We start from the raw sequence: 22,555 nt of genomic DNA on the forward strand, positions 1-22,555 counted from the left end.
TTATTCTAAGAAATGGCTTTTCCACAATGAAATTAGCAATATTTTTTTCTTGGTTATATAACTAATACATGCTCACTGTAAAAAACAAACTTTTTTTTATCAATGAACAAATGGAAGAACCATCCTTATGAAAATTGTGTGTATCTCTTTTTAATGCATACTCAGGCAGAGTCCTAATTTGAAGCATTGTATGTATTTAGACACATACATACACACACACACACACACACACAGACTCATACGAGAGGATACAACCATTTATAAATAAGAAGCATCACATGATTTAGAATGGTTTGGAGATCATTCTAAACTGGCTAGAACTGTGAGTTAAGAAGAGTAACCCCACCAAATAAGAAGGGAGCATCATCTTTTTTTAGATATTTCCACATGTTTTCTTATTTAGTCTTTTCAACATTTAATTCTTATAACATCAATAAAAGTAGGGTTATATCCACTACAATGTGAGGGAAACTTGGGCCCAGCAGGTTAAGCAGTTTGTCCAGGGTAATAGGGCTCCTTGGTGGTAGCAATGGGATTTGAACTTAGGACTTGCATACTCCAGAGCCCATACATCGTTCATTGGAACACACTGAAAATTCTCAGTGATGGAAGATCTGGTAAGTATTTCTCAATGGGACTGTTGTTTATTTTTGCTCAGAAGCAGTATGACATTTTCATAATCAGCAGACTTCCTTCCAAGTAAATTCTTAAAAATTATTTTTGAATATCTAAAATAATCAACCAAACTTAGGAAGAGTTTATGATCATTAACCTATATGAGCTATCGTACAACATAGGAGAGTAATACAGTCATCCCCAGCTAATACACAGGGTTTCACCACCTCAGGTCTGTCTACTCCCTGTCCCTTTGAAAATAATTGTTTGAACCAAAGCGCAAGACAGCATTTCCCAGGAAGATACCATTAAATTCACTCTTTCCATCTGATAATATTTTAGTTAATCTTTCACGCCACAAACATTTATTGAGAACCTACTATGTACCAGGTACTCTTCTAGGCACTAGGCATAAAAGAGTAAACAAAGAGAACACTCCCTGTCCTTATGGATCTTTTATTCTAGATAGGGACAGACAGTGAACTAAGAAACTATAGTCATACAGGGTGGAGCAAAAGTAGGTTTAGAGTTGTTGGTATGAAAATAATACAATAATTATTAAATAATAGTACAAGAATAAACTCTGTTTCTTGTATGCACAACTCAAAACCTACTTTTGCCCTACCTGTATGTGTATATATTTTCATATACACATTTACATATACATGTTATGTATATTATGTATATGTATTGTACTAGGGGGTACGATGTATTGTACTGGGGGGTAGGTGATAAGGGCTATGGAGAAAAATGAAGGAGGTAAACATGAAGTTGCTAATTTACAGAGGGTGGTCAGAGAAGGCCTGTCTGCTAAGGTGATGTTTTCTGGGATGCGTCAAGGAGGTGAGGGAGGAAGGCCGACACTTCAAGTTTGGTTTGTAAAGTGCCTCTTGGCTTAGCCCTTTCTCTTCTGGGTTGCCAGCAGAGATGCGATGCAGGGTCCCCATGTAGACTTGTACACACTGTGCCCTGCATAGCCGCTCCTAGCTGACCGAATGAGTCGGGGCTGACATCTAGCCTACATTCCGATTGCCAAGCCTGTGCTCACAGGGCTGCCTCTGACCATGGGGCACATTTTCCTAATTCCCCCAAAGGCTCCATATTGGTCCTGGGTGCAACAGCATGGAGGGTGAAATGCAGTGGACGATGGGTTCCCCTCCGTCTCTTCAGAGGGGTGGAGGTCGGGGGGTGAGCCTGCCTTAGATGACAGCATCTACAACTAGCACCATTCCAATTTCATGGCCATTATCTCATTTTATCCTCTTAATAACCCTCTGAAGTATGTCACCTGCGCTCTATTTTTCTGCCGAGGAAGTTGAGGCCAGAAGGTTAAGTGATGTGCTGATGTCACCGAGCGACTGAGTGGCAGGGCCAAGAGGGGATTCCAGTCTAATTCTAAATCGTACATTTTTTGTTTTGCCCTTGAGGTATCAAAAGTTGATTGCCAATCCTGTCATTCCACTGAACCCTTGCTTTTTTGTGGTTTCTGAGCCTGAAGCAAATCAGAAATTCAGAGCCTTTCCTGTGGCCCTGAATATGGGCAGGAGGCAGCATGAGCTGCCTGGGCCCGGTGGAGGTTAGCGGGCAGCCTCCCACCTCTCTGAGCCTCTGGCCAGGCAATCCGGAGTCGGCAGGGCTTGTGGCTCTGAAACAAGAAGAGTTTAGCGGCTCTCTGATGTTTTCTTCCTTCCGCTTAGGAAGGCAAACTGGGGGTTTCGTGAGCTAATGCAACTGTTTACCCAGGGGCCGCTGGAGGACTATAAGGGAATGATTGATTAACTGATTAATTTTATGTGTTGAAGAGATTGGTTAGGAGTGATGCTACTGTAAAACACAGTCAGACATGGGGCCTGGCAGGCAGCGCCCTTTCCGAGGTCTAGGTGATTGGCTGGGGACTTGGAGAGAGTATACTGGACACCCAGGAAACAAGAGGCAGGCGATATGTCACTGGACTTCCATGTGGGAAAATGCACAGCCCCTCTTTCTAGACTTTGGGAGGGAGGTTCAGAGTGCTGACTTGCAGGACGAGAGGGGCACTCGGCCTTGACACCTCTCGCGCATCCTCTGATTTGACGTTTAGGGGGGCAGGTATTGCCGTCCTTTCTACTGATGAGGAAAAGGAGTCTCAAAGAGGGTCAGGACCTGCCCGCCGCCTCAGCTGCTGGCGTAAGAGCAGGATCTCAAGCTTGTCTGCCTCCATAGCCTCTGCTGTTTTACTTTGAAACCCTGGTGTTTCCAGGGCAGAGCTGTGGGTACATCTTGCCCGTGTTTGCTTACGTAGTACACAGCACATGGTAGGACCTCGGGCATGTTGGTTGAGTGGAAAGTGTGACCACAAGCACCAGGAGCATTGTGAGTCTTTAGGGTCTCAAGACATGTTGGGGCTTAATGGGTATTCGGTCCAAGAGGTGCAATGCTGTGACTTTTCAGAGGAGGAAACTGAGGCCCGGGGAGGTGAAGTGACAGCTCCAAGGCCATGGGACCCATTCATGGCCTGGAAGGGACCACTATCTGGCACTTTTCTCAAGCTCCTGGCCTATTGGGATTTGTCATTGGTCTCCTGGGCTGCCTGTAGGGCAGCAGGGGACTGTCCCAGACCTGCTATAGTGTCAAGCCTTCAGCCCTCTTCCAGTGTGTTCCCGAACTCTCAGCCAAGAGGAGAAAAAGCCATTTGAAGGTAGAGGTGGAGTGGGTGGTTAGAGGAGGAATTTGGAGGCTAGGAAGAGCTCCGGGCCCAGGGCTATGAGACCCCTTCTTTCCCCTCCCCCCAGCTTCTCTCTTCAGCCAGAAGGGGCTGTTTATGATGCTCCAATGACAGCCTCTCTCCTCAGAAGGAATAATTTCTCAGGCTCTGCCTGCTGATTAGAGCTAGAATTTAAATGAATAACTGTGACCTTGTGGAAGTGCCCTAGTTATTCAGAGGCCCGATGAGGAAATAGGCCTCTTGCTTCGGTCCATCAGAGTCCTGGCAAGTGTGGGAGGAGGGGCTCCTGTCTGGCAGCGCCCAAAGGAGGTCTGCTGTTGCTGAAAGCCACTGACGGCCTCTGATCCAGCCTCCTTCTGCCCGCTCTTGATCTCTGCCCCCTTCAGTTTAAGTCATTGCAGGCTGTCCTTGGAGAGGGGACCTCATTATTTGTCCTTACCCCTACCCTGTCTCCAGGGGGTCACTCAGTCCAGCCTGAGGACACTTCTAAACCCAAAGTCAGGAGGCAGTGTCTGACTTGTCTCGTTTGTGTCCATAGACAGAAAGGATTTGCCCTAGAAGCTGGCTGCTCAGAGGTGACCCAGCCCGCCAGCAGCATCTGACTCCCCCAGGAGCTTGTTAGAAAGACAGGAATCTCAGGCCTCACCCCAGACAGACCCCCGGCTATATGCTCATTCAAGTTTAGGACACACTGACCTAAAACTCCCAGACTCTCCTCTGCTTTGGAGCTGACAGGGCTGTTTACCGAAGAGGGTGCAGTCCACTTTGCTCAAACCCAGTTCTTTGTACTGCTGGGCACAGCCTGAAATAGCCACTTTCTGGGCTGATAGGAGTTAAGAGGGAGAAAGATTAGGGAAGGGAAAGAGAAGGAACGCTTGTTGACCACCTAGTCTGTGCCAGTCACCGTTCAGGCACTTTCCGTATAACAGTTTATGTAGTGAGGGGCGAGATAGCTTGGGATAAGGCAGGGCTCTGCAAACTGAAGCTCCCAGGCCAAATCCAGGCCACTGACTCACTTCACGTGGCCTCTGAGCTAAGGATGGTTTTTCGCTTCTTAAATAGTTGAAAGCAATCAAAAGAAGAATAATTTGTAGCACAAACATTGTATAAGTTTGGATTTCAGTGTTTTTAAATAAAGCTTTGTGGGGACAAAGGCAGACCTGTTTGTCTCTGCATTGTCTATGGCTGCTTTGCAAAGGCCGAGTGGAGTGGCTGCGACAGGCCCCCTACAGCCTGCAGTGCCTGAACAATTAGCATCCAGCCCCTTATGGAAATAGTTTGCAGAGCGCAGACTCGGAGTCAGACGCCTGGGTTAACATCCTGGCTCTATCCCAGCACGGCAGTATGGCCTGTTCAAGTTACCTTTCCTTTGTGTCCCCTCTTTCCTTAGTGTCTCATCTATAAGATGGGGACAGCAGGTACTTGACCTCAAGGGGCTGCTGTGCAGATTAAGGGAGCTCATGCATGTCAAGTCTTTAGAACAAGCGCCTGGCACATAGTTAGCAGTATATGAATTCATTATTTTCATAAATTATCTTGTTCAGTCCTTTCCACGCATGTTTCCATGGTACAGATGAAGACACTTAGGCTCAGAGAGACTTAAGAACAAAGCCACACATTCTTTGGCCTGTGTCATGGTCTCCCTAACTCTGAGCCATCTCTCATTGCCGTGCGTCAAGCCCCCTAAACACACCTGCTGCCCTCTCCTTGAACACATTCTCTCCCATCCACCCCAATCTTTGTGTTTACGGTGGAGAGGTCCCTCAAACTTAGATCCTGGCCACCAGTGCTCTGAAGCAAGGCCCAGGAATCCCAGTAACTGAGAAAGGGGACGGCATTTGTAGAGAACCTCATGTGCCAGGCAACTAGCTCGTCACAGAGGAAGAACCCGGGGCTCCGAGATGTTATATCTTTTGCCCCTGTTCCAAGCAGGCATGGTAGGTATCAGGATTTAAATGCAGATCTGGGATCTCTGCTCTGTGGTTCTGCCTCCTTCTGGGTCTGCCACTTTGCCCAGGGACTGTGTAGCCTTGGGTAAGTCATGTAACCTCTCTGGGCCTCAGGATGCTTTTCTTTAGTGTGCTAAGTTTGAACTATATAGCCTCTTAGGCTTCTGAGGTCTATGATTAGACCACCTGACTGGGATTCCCTGAGGGGTGGCAATCAGGAAAATGCCTTCTTCTTCATTACTAAAGACTTACAGCTCTCAACCTCAGTAGTATCTGAAATAAATTGTCTTCCCCCCCGCCCCCCTATTCTTTTGGGCAATAGTCCCACTTGCCTTTCTCCCTTACTTATTAGGAAAAACACCTGATGTTAATTCAGCTTGTATTTTGAGCCTGGCACTGAAATACCAAGTTTTTGCAAGCATCATTTACTTCTTTTGGCAGCCCCAGGAGGTAGATTCTGTCATTAGACCATTTCACCCAGGAATGAAGTGAGGCTCCGAGACGATAACTCACCACCCCGGTAAAAGGTGGTGGAGCACAGTGCCAGCCCTGGCGTCTCTGGCCCTGGCGACATCTCCTAGGGAGTTCCACCAGGACGTCTACCTGCAAAGGTACATTCCTATTCACTACTATATGAACTGGGCCTAGAAAAGAGTCAGTATGCCACAGGTGCAGGACAAATACTTGCTCAATGAATAAATAGTGCTCAGGACTCAGCTCTCAGTTTTACCCCAAACCTCTGAAAGCAAGGCTGCCTTTTACTGGGGTTCACCTGGAGATAGAAAGGAATTAAAACAATCTTTACTCAGTGCCCATTTTAGGCTTAGCTCAGTGGGGGCTGCAGGCTGTAGGGAAATCCACAACTGCTGTGCGTCATTGGATTGGAAAGGGGCCCTGGGCTGGGCTCACAGCGCTCAGCTTCCAGCCAATTTCCCGGCTGGGGCCCAGGAAGACCCCCTTGGCTCCCATAGCAGTTCTTGATGAGTAAGTGCGAATAACGAGCTGCTCCCCAGCCTGTCTCCAGCGTTGGCTAACTGAACGAAGCAGAGGGCTGGGCCTTGGTGCCTTTTTTCTAGGGTCTTTTAACATCTTCTCCTTTTCACTGCCTCGGCAAGGCAGACTCACTGGGGGGTTAGTTATGGTCCTCCCACTTTGTTTCTCGGTTTCAGAGGGCAAGGCCAGAGTCAGAGCTGGAGAAGAGTCACTAGAGTTATCCTGTAGTCTCAGTGTCAAATGTGTGGCGACTATATTTGCTGCTCCAATGATGAGGGGGCGTATTGGTGACATTTAGGAGGAAGCAGCAATGAATGCTACATGTGCTATAATGTGTAGGAGGGTCTCACTCAAAGATCTGTACTGCTCACAATGCCACTGGTGAGACCAAAGAGAAACTGTTCTAGACCAATTTCTTCCCTGTATAGGAGGGGAAACTGAGGCCGTAGAACTTCCATATAACCCGGCTAAGTCACACAGCTTATTTATGGCAGCCAGGGAGCCCCTCCCATCTGTAGACCCGCCTAGGGGAGTCTGGAAAGGGGATGGGATAAAGTAGTCAGTTTGTGGGGCCAGGCCTCAGGAGGAGTGAAGGGATGGAGCAGCTGGGAGCCGAGGACAGTGGGCCCCCTGGTGGGGTAACTTAGCTGACTGGGACCATGGTGGGAGGCATCTGAGGATTCCCGGCAGGCAGGCTGCTAGTGCTGCCTATTTACTGGAGAAATGGTGTTGGCAGGAGATAGGGGGTGGGGTGGAGAGAGGGCCTAGATACCCCAGGCTCTTAAGCAATGACAGCAATGAATTTGAGCACGAAAGCCCTTTCACGTGCCGTGAACTGTGCTCAGTGCTTTCCATACGCGATTGCTGGTGATTGTCGTAGTGATTGTGGGATGGTATTTTACAAATGGGAGGCAGATGTTTCATAGGAAAGAGGCACAGGAAGGTGAACTTGCTTGGAATCCTACAGTTAAAAAGAGACGGAGCCGGGATTCGAATCCAGGGCTTACATTGCAGAGAGCCTCGTTTTTGCAGACTCTGGTGAGCATCCAGAGCGCCTGGAGGGCTAATGACTGGGATCCAGTGGGTTCTGATGTGACCGGAGTTTGAGAACCACTGTTTCAAAGGAGAGTGAGCTGGAAGGTGGAAGGACTGGAAAGTTTCAGCATTAACCACTATTTTATATCCCACCTTCATCAAGGGAGGTTGGGGTAAATGATCTCTTCATCTGAGCTCCCATGGCACCTGAGGGCATGGGGCTGGTAGAGCCATCGCCCTAATACACTATAATCCGCTGTGTATTGTCCTCCACATGTCCCTCGTTGGCCGCTGTGGGCTGTTGAGGGACAGGGAGCATCTTACTCTTTGAAAACCTATCCATGTCTACATCCCCACTGCCTGCTACATTATATGTGCTTATTAAACTTGGTTGTTAGAATCACCATTTCAGGAATAGAAGGGACCCAAAAGGCTGTCAAGCATCTCTGGGCACCTAATTTTTGAGTCTCTCCCATATGAGTTTATTCAGACTTGGCTTGAACCCCTGCCGTGATGGGGAACACATTGCTCCTTTAGCCATTCTGTTCCATTATAACAGCACTGAATGTTCACAAGCCCTTACTCTGAGTCACGATAGCTCCCACCACCTGTATTGCTTCCAGCCCTTGGAGACTCACAGAATAGATCTAATTACACTTCCAGTGTTTGAAGACAGTGCTTTTGTCTTTAAGGATTTTCTTTACTGGAGGCTAAAGCATCTCCAGTTTCATTGAGTATTCTATACAAGGGTTTTGAGGGCTTTTTTTTCCCCCCCCCCATCTAGGTCATTGTTTTTTGAAAAAAAAAAAAACTTTTTATTGTTGGTTTTTACATCCTTTCCTAACAAGGATGGCCACATCCCTTATGGTAGTGTGGATATATCACAACCATTTCGTGACAGAGTGGTCCCATTATTCCCCTTTTCTAGACTCCTTGCATCTATTAATGATGACATCAAGCACCTTAGCATTTTTTAATGACTAGTATTTAAGTTGAACTCAGAGGGACTGAAAATCTTTAACGTTTCGTGTGCACTGCTGCTCAGCCCTTCTCTCCCCTGCCTGTACTGTGTAATGATTCATTTGGCTTAGAGTTGGGACCGTTCTTTGATTTTGTTCAATTGAGCCCTGAATTTTTTAAAATCCAGCACACTATGATCTATTAGGATATCATTCTTTCATCTAGCACATCAGGTGTCCCTTCCTGCTTCATGTCATTTGTGAATGAAGAGCTATTTTAGAGAAGTTCATGACAATTAGAGAGCAAAGACTCCTTGTTCTTTGGGAAGATTTTGCTAAAAGTCATAATTGCTGATCCTTTAATCCTCAGAGTGAATAGCACGATTGCCTTCATCTCTTCCTTCCCTGTGATTCCCACATGAGAAAACCCTACTCCTTCCCCCTAAAGAGGTCGAATAGATTGGGAAGGTGCTGCCAACATTCTTTCCTCTACCCTGTGGTTATGCCATTCAGAAGCTGTTAGTGATTCATGAGTGGCATTCGAAGAAACACTTTCTGTTTAGTTCAGCTACCAGGCTGTTAGAGCTAAGTTGGACATCCTACAGAGAGCTCCACAGTAAGGATGGAACATGGTAGCATTGTAGAAAGGCACACCCAGAGGCTGGGACCTGGATGGTACCTGCCTTGGAAAATTAGCAACAGGCTCTTTTCTACAAAACCATCATCATCAGTCTAACTATTTAATTCATCCCCAGTACTGTGCAAGGCTTGCAGAAGTGCCAAAATCTATGTGTAAACTGGTGATGGTCCTGAGTGTGAGCTCACGAGGCTATTAGGTGAGTCATTGAAGCTTTCTTTAGTTTCTACCTTTTAATGGGTGGAATTAGTTTGAACCACTCAAAATTGTCATTTTGTAGGTCAAAACCACTCAAATATCAGGAGTTTCACATGATTCAACCCAATAGCTGTTTGGCCTCTTTGGAGATCATCTTAGTTCATTAGAAGCACAGAATCTTCGAGTTGGGTTTAATTTTTGGTAGTTACCTTCAAAAATCCCACTCTGGATCTCTTCTGTGGAATGCCTGTTATTGTGGAATATGCTTGTTCCATTGTCTTGCAGGTGCAACTTTTAAAAGGTTGCCGGCAGCTCTCATGCCTTTATCTAGCTCTCTCTTAGTTGGTCTGAATGTAGCACTTCCTTCAGCCGCTCTTCATGTGACTTGCTTCAGAGCCCTTGCCATTCTGATTATTCCTTGGATGCACCCCACCTGGTCATGCCCCTCCTAATATATAGCACCATTTTCTGAGCCAAGGGTTCAGAACCCTTGGTTTTCAAAACCCTAGGTTTGATATAGCCAGTGCTGAGAAGAGATGGGGCTATTGACTTCTTTTTATTTGGGAGGATTTGAAGGGGTTTTGATTAAATGCCAGAGTTTACATTTGTCCCTTAAAACTTAATTTCACATTTGCCTGTTGACATCCTTTTGGACACTGATTCTGATAGCTAACAAAATAGCTATTCCTCTAAGCTTTCGTTTATCACAACATTCAGACTGTATGCCATGAGTGTTCTCATCCAAGTCATTGATCAAAATATTGAGGAAGCTCAGGCTCTGCTGCCAGTTACTGGTGAACTCCCGATGGAACAAGGAAGCCAAAGTCCATGGTGAAAGTTGAGAAACTGCTGGTCAAGGAAGGGCTGGTCTGAGGCTTAATTGTGGAAGCAGGTGGAGGCTTTCTCCAGACCCTGCCTCTTCCCTTTATGCATTCTTCTCTCCAGTCTCACCCCATCCCCTGTACCCTCCCTCCCACCCACAGTGGTCTACTTCCTATACCTATGACTGCATGCCTGTGCCCTTCCTTTATTCACATGTCCCTGTGCGACCCCGTCACTGAAGAAAGATCTCTCTCTTGGCTTCCTCATGGTCTTACGCACAGTACAGTGTCAATGGCTGAGGAGCCTGAGTGTGTCTCATGTTCAGATTTGAGTTTAATGAGGAGAGTGGCTTAATACCCTCAGGAAATGACCTAGGAAAGGAAAGGCTTTATGTTTTAGTAGGATCTGGGGATGGAAATTGAGGGGGGAAAGATGCTGGCATTCCCCTAGAGCTCCTTCTTTCATGCTTGGCCAGCTCAGGGATGAAGTTGAATTCACGTCCAGGAACTATTTTCTGCTCCCGAGCTCTCTAAAGTACGTGTCTTTCCTTCTCTACCAGCACTGAATTAGACAGAATAGCTAGTGTCATGGTTACCATCACAGCCTAGAGAGCCCATCTGTTGGTTTAGAATCCTCACTTCACCCCTTGCTACATAGTGTGACTTTGGCTCTCGACCTTGCTTTCTTTATCCGTAAAATCAAAATTATAGCAATGCCTATCCCATAGAGTTATATTTAATAAGATGACACATAGCCATGACTTGCCCATAGGTAACAGTCAACAAATATTAGCTACTGTTACAATTCTGTCTTTTTGCCAAGTTAACTGAATTTCCTCTCTTTTAAGTGCTTAAAATGCTAGGATGGGTATTTCCTCTTTTCTTTTCTCTCTTTTCCACATTCCTGGTCACCTTACAGAAGTGGTCACTTATGGCTACTCTCTTCATCAGACCTCACCCTCTGCTACCTTCACTAGCTCCTTAGTTCCTCTGGGAACCTCAGGTGAATGCTTTCATTATCTTCCAATTTTACATAATTACTCTTTTCAAAAGTCCTTGTGGCTTCATAAGAATTCAATGTTGGCACTTGCTGCAATTACTGACATTTAATTTCCCTGCCTCAGTATGGAAAAAGAGATGATATATGTAGCTTTTACATTGCGATAAAAGTTACCCTGAGAGTGAAGGAAGGAAAGCCTTGGCAGAGATAACTTCCTTTTTTTTTTTTCACCGTGAATCATTTTTTTCCCCTGAGTGACTTCCTTCCTCCCATACTTTCCTCAATTACCCAGACAGAGTGAAGGAAGGAAAGATGGATTGAAAACCATCTGAGGTGGGTGGGATATTACAGGTTTGAGAAGGAAGTAGTATTAGCTTAAATGATGGAGGCCTTGAACTTCAGGCCTGGTCCCTGAACATTGCATCTTCCTCATGCCTGTTTGACTAAATTGTTCCTGTTCTCTGTGTTAGCCATTCTCATAACAGGCTTCATGATGGCCACAGCCGCTCACAAATGACTTTGCTTTCATAGCCATTTTCATTCTCCCAAGCTGCAAAGCAACCATCTCCATGGGGATTTGCCCAAAGGATGTAATGCAGTTTAGAGAGCCATACGTATATTTTGCATGTAATTTACATATGATTTGCAGTCTGTTCTAAGGCAATTTCAACTCTGAATGTCTTACCTACTGGTGATCTTTTTCTCTTCCTGTTCTTGTGCACCACACACATAGACAGGCAGAAGAAGAAGGGCGGAAGATAGCTGCAGAAAGAGTGAGGGGGAGGGTAGAAAATAGAAGACATCTTGGGATCCAGGAGGGTCCCTGGATCCAGGTGGGGTAGCACTGTGTCAGGGTGGAGTGTGACATCTAGACTGGTGACACTTCTGTTGCTTTCTAGTTTTTTATAATTATTTTTTAAAAAGGCATTGTAGTTCCATAGCATTCTGTGTTGGCATTTTTTTTTTAAATTACCTTATTGTCATTCAGTTACAGTTGCCTGCATTTATCTCCCCATCATTCCTCCACCCCTGCCAAACCCACCTCACTCCCTTGCTTCCAGCCCCACTCCTTGGTTTTGTCCATGTGTCCTTTGTAGTTGTTCCTGAAAACCCTTCCCCTCTGTGTTGGTAATTTTTAAAATCCTGCCTATCAAAGAGTCACCCAAGCCCACCTCCTGTTTCCTACCCACCATTGGGTAAACTTTTATGGACCTGGCTTCTGAGTGTTAGTTGAGGATCTGTGCAAACCCAGAACGCACAGTGAGATTGTTTTGGAAAGTTGTGGTCCCCTTTGCTTCCTTGAGCCCCCATTCCAGTCTGTGTCTTGTCTTTCAGCAGTAGTTGAACGTCAGGCCCAAAATAAATGCCAGACTTCAAACCCAGCCAGGGCGCCGGTCCCAGGGCTGCATGTGTGGCCTGAGGGTCAGCTGCTGATACGCATTTATGCCCTCTGTCTGAGGTTGATGAGAAGGCCTATCTTCCTTTTCCCTTCCTCATCAACCATACACGTAACACACACCAGCCTAGATTCCTTGTTCTTCCTTACTAATTATGGCCTTCTCCATCAAGATTTTTTGAACATTATTTTCTGTATATTGAAAAGACACATAGTTTCTTTTTAACATAAAATTTTGTTTTAATGTTGAATATGCTTTAAAATAAAGAAACCCTCCGGGATATCTTCATATTCCTCAGCCCTGCCAGACTAAGACCCAGTGCTCCAGCCCCTTATTCTTTGAGGATTCATTCACTTACATGGGCACAGACATCTCTTCCCTTATACTGTCCTGGCTTTCTCACAAATCTCAGTTCTACGCTGTTAAATGCACCCTAGACATTTTTGCTTGAGCGATTCCTCTGTTTCTTCAACTCATCATGTCTAAGACACAGAAGTCATTATTGTGCTCACCCCAAATCCATCTCCCTACGCCACTCCACCTTCCCATTTCCTGCAATGCTTCACTTAGTCTCCCATTTGCTCCTCCCCTAAAGTATCTCCTCTGTCACCCAAAGCTTGTTGAATCGGCTTTTTCCCTTTTCCACCTCGCAGCCATAATATTAATTTAGGCCCTTGCCTGTGAGTGATCTTTCTGCCTCCACCTCTTTTCCCTTGAATTCCTCCTGTCCACACCATTGCCCAAACAATCTTACCCAGCATCACTTTCCCTGGGTCACTCTTCTGCTCATGAACCCTCAGTGTCTCCCATCAGCTGCAGCCTTAAAACTCAAGATGTCTGTACAATGGCTCCATCTATTTTCTCATCCTTAAGCTCACCCTTTACTTTTTTTTTAAGATTTTATTTATTTATTTTTAGATAGAGGGGAAAGGAGAAAGAGAGGGACAGAAACATCAATGCCCGGTTGTCTCTTGTGTACCCCAACTGGGGACCTGGCCTGCAACCCAGGCATGTGCCCTGACTGGGAATCAAACTGGTGACCCTTTGGTTCACAGGCCCCCACTCAATCCACTGAGCCACACCAGCCAGGGCTTACTTCTTTCTTATATGAACTATTTATAAGTGTACATACCTACCATGTGCCTGGCAGTGTCCTAGGTCCTTCCGGAAAGTTGGACAGGAAAGTTCTTACAAGTGTACTTTGTGGTCTTGGGAATATTTTCCATCTATCCAAAGCCTAAATCATCATTCAAACCCTATTACAATTTCACTTTCCTCCAGAGACCTTTTCTTATGTACAGGCTTTGAATATATTCATTGATTTAACCCTCAAAACAACCTATGAATTTGGCATTATTATTATCCAAGTTTCACAGATAGAAAAATCAAGGCGCAGAGATGTTTAACAACTTTCCTAGTGTCAAAAGCTAGAAAGTAATAAAAGTGGGATTCAAATCTGGCTCTGAAGTCCTGAATTGTTAACCCTTGCACTCCACTCTCATGTAGCAGGATATGTATCTGGTGCATGTTTGTATAAATATAAACACACACACCCTCCCATAGAGACTCTAAAGCCCTAGAGGTCAGTGACCATGTACCATACTAGCTTGTATCCCCACTGCCTGGCCCAGTCTTTGCATTTAGTAGCTACTTGAATCTTTTGGTTGATTGATTGTTGTGTTTGCATTCACTTTTGGGGGCCTAAGATTTTTAGCAGCAAGTAGGAGTGTTTTGAGGTACAAGGGGCCTAGCAATAGAATCTCAGAGAAGATCTGGAGTCTCTGGAATTCTTGTTTTCCAGTTCTTAACTCTGCAGGCTGTGAGGATACATTTGTGCAAGAGAAGATACTGACATAAAAGCTCTTGAAAGTGGAATAAAATTCCCTTCTCAAAAAACAAAATAAAAAACACAAGCCATATTATGGTTACTTAGTTTCTCTGCTGCCTCATGATAGTTTTTTTTTTCTTACATATTACCGTTCATGTCTTTTTTTTTTGCTTTATTGCCTACAATGCCAAGGTTTTAACATCAGGATCTCAGACCTGCATTCCTGGCCTAATTTTTCTACTTTAGATTTTTATAAGTTGAATAATATGAACATTTTATTTGAGTGGCAATGCTGCAACTACATATGTAGCTTAATAAAACCTGCTAAGTACATATTTGAATTTTAAAGACACAGGTGGTGGGTTATTTGCATTTTAAAAGTAGTCTTCCTTTTACAAAAAGATCCACTGCGAGGTTCCATTAAATATCCAATAGATCTTACTGCATTTATCATACAATTTACCAAAATTTGATTTATATGCCACTCTAAAGGGTAGCTCTCAAGTTCTTGTAAACATGGGAATCACGTGGGCAACTTGTTTCAAATCCAGATCTTTTCCCCAACTCGTCCCCAAGACTCCAATTCATTAGATTTGGGGTGAGGCCCAGGATCATCATTGTCAATAAGCACCCTCATGTGGTTGATGTAGGTGGTCAGTAAAATACACTTTGGGAAATATTGCTTTAAAGGAACACATTTGTAGCACATAAAGGGGTATTCTCCAGGGCGTAGAGTACCCTCTGACTACCAAATATCCTGCTTACTCTTCAATGGGTAAATTTTTGAAATATCTACTTGGGTTAGATAAAGACTAATCCACCCTGCTTCTCCTCTCCTTTTCCCAGCTGCCAAACATCTTGAATCACAGGTATAAAATCTTTGCACTTTAATTTTTTAATTAAAAAAATTTAAATTCCCCCAGCTTTATTGAGATAAGAGTGACATATAACACGTTATAAGTTTAAAGGTGTACAATGTGTTGATTTTATCTATTTATATATAGCACAGTGATCATCGCCACATCATTAGCTAACACCTTCATCCCATCCTGTAATTACGATTCCTTTTGTGGTGACAACATGTAAGAGCTGCTCTCTTAGCAAGTTTCAAGTATGTAATAAAGTATTGTTTTCCTTGTAGCTTTAGCCCCCTATTTTACTCGTAGGTATCTCCTTGGGTCTTCCTTATTCTCATTTCTTAACATTTTAAGCCCTCTTATGAATAGTCACCTACGGAATTCACACACTTGTTCTGTGTTGCAGTTTATTTTTACACTTACTGTACCTGCCTGCCCCAGACCCTGCCCCTTGGTGCTCTTTATGTGGATGCTGAAGGCTATGGCCGGTCCAGGAATATCAGGCATTTTTGAAAGAGTGACTTCTGCCGACATTTCTCTTAGCCAAATCTAGGGCTCATTGTTCTCTGCCTCTACTATCCCCTCTAAAAAAAAAAAAGGAAGACCAAAAGTTAATTTTTTTAACAAAATAAATCATGAGAATGACTTGCTTTGGCATGAACCCATTCTTCCATGAGTATTAATTCTAGGCTTTAAGAAATGAATGCCAGAAATATACATTTAAAATATGATTACAGTTTAATAACATTTGTTTAAAAAATAGGCTCTGTGACATTTATGGCACTTGTATCTATCTATATATTTAATATATCATTGATCCTTTAAAAGTCAGTTACTTGACCCATTTTTTGCCTCTGATTACTTTTCTAAATCACTAGTAATCTCCAAAAACATTTAGAGATTTCCATACTTTAGAGGTTTTTCTCCCTTATTAATCCCTTATATCCCTAAATTTCACTCTGGGTAAAGGTTCTCTAGGGTGATCTGGATTTTCTAAAATATCCCTTGTGATAATAAAAGCTATGGAAGGGCAAATAACTGATGCTCTTGGTTACCGGTTGGAAATCTTTTCTTTTAATACAGTTATCAGGGCTTATACTTCCCTTGAAGTAATGAGCTCTTAATAACCTTGTTTGATTTCCATAAGAACATAGCCAGAGGTTGTGCTATAGCCAGAGGTTGTGCTCATTATTTATTGGTATTTTGGTTTTTTCTTTAACCCATTCAGTGCTGGGCTCGGCCTCCCTGATCAAGGGTGGGGGACTTTCTAGGAAAAGAGGGTGGTTGAAAAGCAGAGGACAGGTGTAGCTGTCACTGAGTTAAGAAGAGGGTGATAAAGGAAACAGTTTCACGTTGTCTGTGTAACTCAGGCACACAGGAACCCACTTGGTGTGTTCAGTGTCATTCACTCTTTGTGGGAGAGGACTGCTATCTTGAAGAAAAACTAAAAGCTGGATGGTTATCTGTGGATGGTGAGATTACAACTAATTATTTTCTTTTCTGAATTTTCCGAAGTTTCTACAGTGACCATGTATTATTAAAAGCAATTTAAAAAAAAAGAAAGAAAGAAACCTACTTTGCCTGGTACTTGGATTCTCTTCCCCAAGGGGCCTCACTGGTAATAGATTTGTCTCAAGCCTTCCCTATGGCAGAGAACAAGGGTGGAAGTTCTCGCAATGAGGCCCAGAGCAGTTCGGCAAGCAAAACCCTGTCCTAGACTTACTGGCCTAGAGAGCTGGCCTTCCTGTGCCCAGCAGGAAGGCGGGTGGCAGTGCTTTTGCATGAGCACATGTGTGCTCTGCCACCCCTCCTTCCACTCAAGAATTAAGAGAAGATGGCGTTGCATTCAGAATTCTAACTTTGTCTTCTTTCTTTCCCCCTTCTCCTCTCCCTCTCCTCTTCCCCCTTTCCTTCCTCAAGGCCTCTCCCACCTCATGATGAGTGAACAAGGTAGGTGCGTTTTTGCTTGCGGTGCTCCAGCTGTCCAAATTGCTTGCCTTCGTGTCTATGGCTGGTGACTCGGAACCTTATCATCGCTGGCAGGCCATTTGCTGCCTGCTCCTCCTGTCGTGGGCCAGGCTGACGGCAGAGCCACTCCATGGTGGGGGCGCCATTCCCGATGCATCGTGGTTTCCCACCCCCATCATCTCCTTGGCTTTTCCATTCCGTGCCGTTTGTCATCAGGGCGCTGGCCCTGCAGGGCTGTCTCCGAGAGGGAAGCATGAAACAAGGCATGACGGTGTCGATAATGGGGGTGAATGAAGCTCATTGCAGAGCAATAGAGCGGTTAACTTCCTCCTGCTCCTCCCCACACCCCATGCTGGGGTCGAGGGAGAGGAGCTGGGCTTCTCCCTGAATGTCACTCTGAGTAAGGTTTGCTTTTCGCCTTCCCCTCCATCCCCACTGCCCTTTGTAATGACTTTCAGTCCCTGGCGGTGAATGGAAGCCCCTGGGGGCTGACTGTTTTCAGTTTTGTACAAAAGCAAAAACCACCAAGAGAACATGCTAATGTCCTCGTGGCAGGATTCTAACTCATTATACACCCTGAAGAAAACGGCATATAAAGATCTGTAAATTCAGCATCTGCAACCTAAAATATTCAAATATGCAGGGAATGAACTGTGCAGGAAATTCAGCTCAGCTAAGCACTGGGTGGGCTGTGAATGAAGCTTTTTTCTTCTAAATAAAAATTTTCCACATTATCAGCCTAAATCAGGATTTGAGAATGAAGCCTACTTAAAATTGTCTTTTCCTTCACTGTTCAATTGCTACTATTGTGTTCCTTCTGAGCCTTGGGATGATTGCAAGATTGGGCTACCTGCCTTGCCCGGACACAAAAGGACGTACTTTAATTTCTCTCATCTGTTTTTTAAATTTTTTCTCAAAATACACACAGGACTCAGTGCCTCTTCTGAAGGACCAAAGAAAAGGGGAAGGAAAGGTAGTTCCTTGTTTTCCTCTTTTGAGGGAGGTGAGGCAGCATTGAAAGGCTCCTCCCTCCCCACACACCCTTACATTGGATCTACCAGATAGTGTTGCCACAAAGGGAAGTATGATCAGATCAAGGAAACACCTAGGGCTGAGAGAAATTTGTTTATGGCATCCAGGTAGCTGCAGAGATGGACAATGGAGGGCATCCTAATTTGATAAGGCAGGGTAAGAAGGAAGCACACTTTTCCCATAGAAGTGTATCCTCCAGACCTGCGCCAAGATCCACAATATGGACCCCAGACATTTCAATGAAGTCACTGTCTGGTATAGAGCAGATGTCAAAGGACAGAGCTGGAGGGAGGACGTCAGCACATTTTCCAGTGTGAGATGGAGCTCTGGAACAGGCTGGGATGAGGCCTCCCTATTCTTCTTCTTGCAGGTGAAGTATCTGCCTACGGCAGATAACTATGAAGTGGATATGAGTAGGGGACAACACACTGGTGTTGACCTAGTGGCCAGGTAGTGTGAGAAAGTCAAGCCTGACTCTGCAAAGTGGGTGGACCCGAGCTCTATGAAGTGCTGGAATTTGCTGGCCCAGCTTTGAGAGTAAGTTACACTAGGAGAAGCAGGCCCTCAGAGTCCTGATGAGAAGACCCTCTTCTACATTCTCTTACCTGTGATCCCAGCTGCCCTTTAGGGGTCCTCCCAGTGTGTATAGTGTCTTGGAGGTCTGAGAGCATCATATGGCCGATGTCATAGAATGGGGCCCAGGTAGATGCAATAGGCTGTTGAGAACTTCTTTAATCGTAATTAGACTTATTTCAGACGTACTGATGCAGCACAGGTGTTCTGGAGGGCTAAATCCTAACAATGGTATGAAAAGCACGTGGAGAACCTCCAGTGTACAACATGCCCCATTTTCCATTTACTGCTAAACTCCTTTTGTGCACCCAGATTGGTGTGTGCATGAGTAGAGAACTCAGGCACACCAGCGTACACATACTCTGTGGGTTAAGTCAGGTATTTTCTGAGTCTTTAGGCAATAAAATAGTGACAGACATGAATATTGTAAATTACTCTTTAGAGAGGTTTTCAGGAAAGGATGCAGAATAATTCTAGGTGGTCAATGCCATTGAGATTTTAAGTTGCAGCTTGGCAGTTTAATCTGTTTCTAAGAAGGTCCTTTAACTGCATTCCTCCTCTTATCTCCCAGCCCCTTGTCTGTTCTCACCTTTGTGATGATTACCTGAAAAACCAACTCTACTTCCCCCCAATAACTCCTTTCCTTCTCCTTGTTCCTTCAACACGAAAGGAGGAGATTTCTGTCTGGTTCCCACTGAACCTCCAGAATTTGTTTTTGATGTACATAAGTATGTGTGGAAATACTGATGTATGTTGTGTGTGTACGCCCTACTCATGTATGTTACGGCCTTGGTCCTCATGGCTCATATTAATGTTGGGAAAATACAGGAGAACTTGGCTTCCCTGAGATGTTCCCGGACCAATTTTGGATTGGTTAAGTGCGTGCAACTTCACATACATGTGGCTGTGCAGTGCTTGTGCATGCAGACTGGGACATGTTTCTAAGGATGGAGCAGGAGAAATCAATGGGAGAAAGCTTAAACACGACACAGGTGGAAGCAGGTCACTGTGTTTATGGCTTGTTTAAGCTTCACATTGTGGGTTTGTTTTTGTGCTGCCTTCTCAAGATACTGTGGTGCTGCTGCCGTTACTGTTACGGGTTTTAGTTATGTGTTAACATTTCTTTGTGCGTCTGCCGTGTCCTGACGTTTTACTTTCCCTACTCTCTCTTTCTCTCTTTTTCTCACCGCCTCCATGGTGGACACCCTGTTTCCTCTACTTAACTGGACCTTCCACTTCATTTCTGTAGGTAGAAGTAAAGGTAGTGATCATTTTATTTTTATTATTATAACAATCAATCTGCCTTCTGAAATATTCATGTATCCAAGGGGAATTGTTGATTTTGATGAATACAGTGCAGATGATAACTTAGTGCTTTTAAGAACAACTTAAAACAATAAATAACAAGCCAATGCTATCATTCCCCTTCAGTGCCCTTCACGTGGGATGGTTGGGGATGACTCCAAGTTGGCCCACCTCCTACTAAGTCCAGGAGGATGTGTGTCCGTTATGGTGTGCTGTTTCTAGAAGGGATGGGGACTCAACAGTGGCTGTGCAGTGTGGGCAAGACGCGTTTCACCTAATGCAGGGTATCCTACAAACCCCTCCCAATAAGTGTGGGGAGGGAACAGGGGGATGTGAAATGACATACCAATGTTTCTGTTACTTGGGGATAACATTAGTGAGGGGAGGATGATCAATAAGAAAGGGAAGAGGATTGGTGAATTGCTTGACCTCTTATTTAATATGAAATTTGGGGGATATTTATTTCATGCCTATATTTTGGGGCGTGGACATTTTTTGATGGCAGGGGTGGTGGTGATCTAAGAATGGCGGGACTGGAGGTGCATTACATTGTAAGGAGAAAGTAGAGAAGGAGATAATGCTGGATTTGAACTTACAAAGTCCACCTTTGCCAGACAGTTGGGGAAAAGGAGAGGCGCTGAGCAGAAGGGCTGCTCCAATGCTCTGACGTGCCTTCCAGTGCTTCACATCTGCGGGTAGCACAGCTCACTCATCCATTCCTAATCAAAGCTATCGGAGACCTGAGCCCAGAGCACCTGGCTCGCCAACTCAGATTGGGTTAGCAGTTCAGGAGTGAAGGGAGAAGTTAATTGATGAATTATAAATATGTATCTGCGCTGGGCTGACAAGTTATTGAAAATGCTGATTTGATGACTAGTCCGTGAACTGACCATGTCTCATTTGAGTTTCATACTTTTGTGGCTTTTTAAAATGTTATGTGTGGTTACCTTGGAAGCAACTCAGCCCTTTCTCTTGAGGGGCTAGTCGATTCCCTGTGCCTTTTATGCTAATCACAGGTGGGTTCATTCTCAGAAATCTGCCATGGGGCCCCTTACCCTATTATGAGCTTGGTACCTTTTGAAAGGAGCTGGGAAAGGGAATGAGGAAGAGCAACAGTGATTGAAAGTGTGCCTCTGGCTGTAATGCCCTCTTCTCTTCTTACTCTACTCAACCAGAGGCAGCCAGGGGTCTCCTCCTAGGCAAAGCCACAATTTTGGTCCAGGACTCAACCATCCTGAGGCATGTGGCATTGTGTCACCTGTCCCTCCTCCCACTGGCCTCCATGAGAGAACATTAGAGTTAGTCTCCCTTTCCTTCTCCCCTAAGGAGACCCCATCTCTCTCTTTATATTACTCTAATCACCTAAAACACCCCCTGAGACAGGTGTGCTTAGTGTTCAGAGGTTTTGTACTTCAGTATCTCACTTTCCTTTACTGGCCACTGCTGACATCGATTGTTTCCCATGTGCCTTTCATTGTGCCCTGTACTTTAGATGCTTATCACACCGCGTCCTCTCACCTGTTTGCAACAGGTGATGGCATTAGCCTTGTTTCATGGATAAGGGAAACAAGGCTGAGAGAGTTTGGTGACCAAAATCAGATGACCACTAAGTGGAAATGGAACCCAGAATCTGAGTCCCTACCCACCGCCCTATACAGCCTCCCTCGGATCCAAGGAGGGTGTCAGTGGCACTGACTCATCTCAAGTCTCAGCCTGTACTTTGCATTCTCGGTAACGTAGGTCCATCTAAGTGTCCCACCAGGACTGTCACTTCAGTATGTCTCAAGTAAACCTTCTCACCATCTGGCCACAGACTAGCTTCCCTATTTTTTAATGGTGCCCTCGTCCTCCTTATCACTTGAGCCAAAACCCAGGAATCGCTTTCCGTCCTTCGCCTTCCTGAACTTTCCTGTTCCCCTGTGACCAGTTGACCAGAGCTGTTGAGATTCTCACACGAATGTCTCTTGCATCTCTATCAACGCACTAGTTCAGGTTCCAGCTAGCCCTTCTTAGATTATTGCCCTTGTTAATTAGTCTCCTGTGTCCATTCTCTTCCAGCCGGTCCAGTAACTGAGAACTGCTTAAACTCCGCCTTCCACCAAATGAACGGGATTAGCTATTTGGCTTTCAAAGCTATCCCTGATACGACCCTATTTACCTTTAACCTTCTCTTCTGTTAATCTGAGATGTAAAATTGCTGCTAAAGAGGATGTCTGATAATCTTACTGGACCTTTTCTTATCTCCTAGACTGATGTATTCTGCTTCTCTCTTATAACAGCTCCACTTCCCCTTTTTTCCACCCCATGAAACCATATATAGATTTCATTTCCTAGTTGATGCTATCCTGAATGCTCCATTCAGAGGGGAGCTCTCCCTCCATGGAGCTTCTATTCAAGTTATTTGGGAATTGGGCCACTCCCTTCTACTCGATGGTGGGAAGACAAACATATTTATTCGTTAATGTCCAGATGTAGCCAGCATAGTAGGATACATGTGGAAAAGGCTCAAAATCTCTAATCCTTCTTATCCTGCTGTCAATCATCTTTGCCTAAAAGTGAAAATCAAGCAAAATTAAAATGAAATCAGATTGTGTAGCTCATCTGTTCAAAAGCTTTTGATGGATTCTCATTGTGTGATTGTCAGCGTGCCTTCCCGCTTTATTTTCTGCAGTGCCACAGCCCAC

General features: G+C 44.8%; 1 protein-coding gene across 1 annotated transcript in view; it reads left to right on the forward strand.

The window, feature by feature from the left end:
- Positions 1-22,555, forward strand: part of NRXN3 (neurexin 3) — a 1,487,232-nt gene that overhangs the window by 97,990 nt on the left and 1,366,687 nt on the right. The window contains 2 exon segments of the mRNA XM_036018906.1: positions 16,914-16,943; positions 19,816-19,827. Coding sequence (XP_035874799.1) covers positions 16,914-16,943; positions 19,816-19,827 — 42 coding nt within the window.

This window comes from Phyllostomus discolor, chromosome 1, assembly GCF_004126475.2.
Source record: "Phyllostomus discolor isolate MPI-MPIP mPhyDis1 chromosome 1, mPhyDis1.pri.v3, whole genome shotgun sequence".
Classification (NCBI taxonomy): domain Eukaryota; kingdom Metazoa; phylum Chordata; class Mammalia; order Chiroptera; family Phyllostomidae; genus Phyllostomus; species Phyllostomus discolor.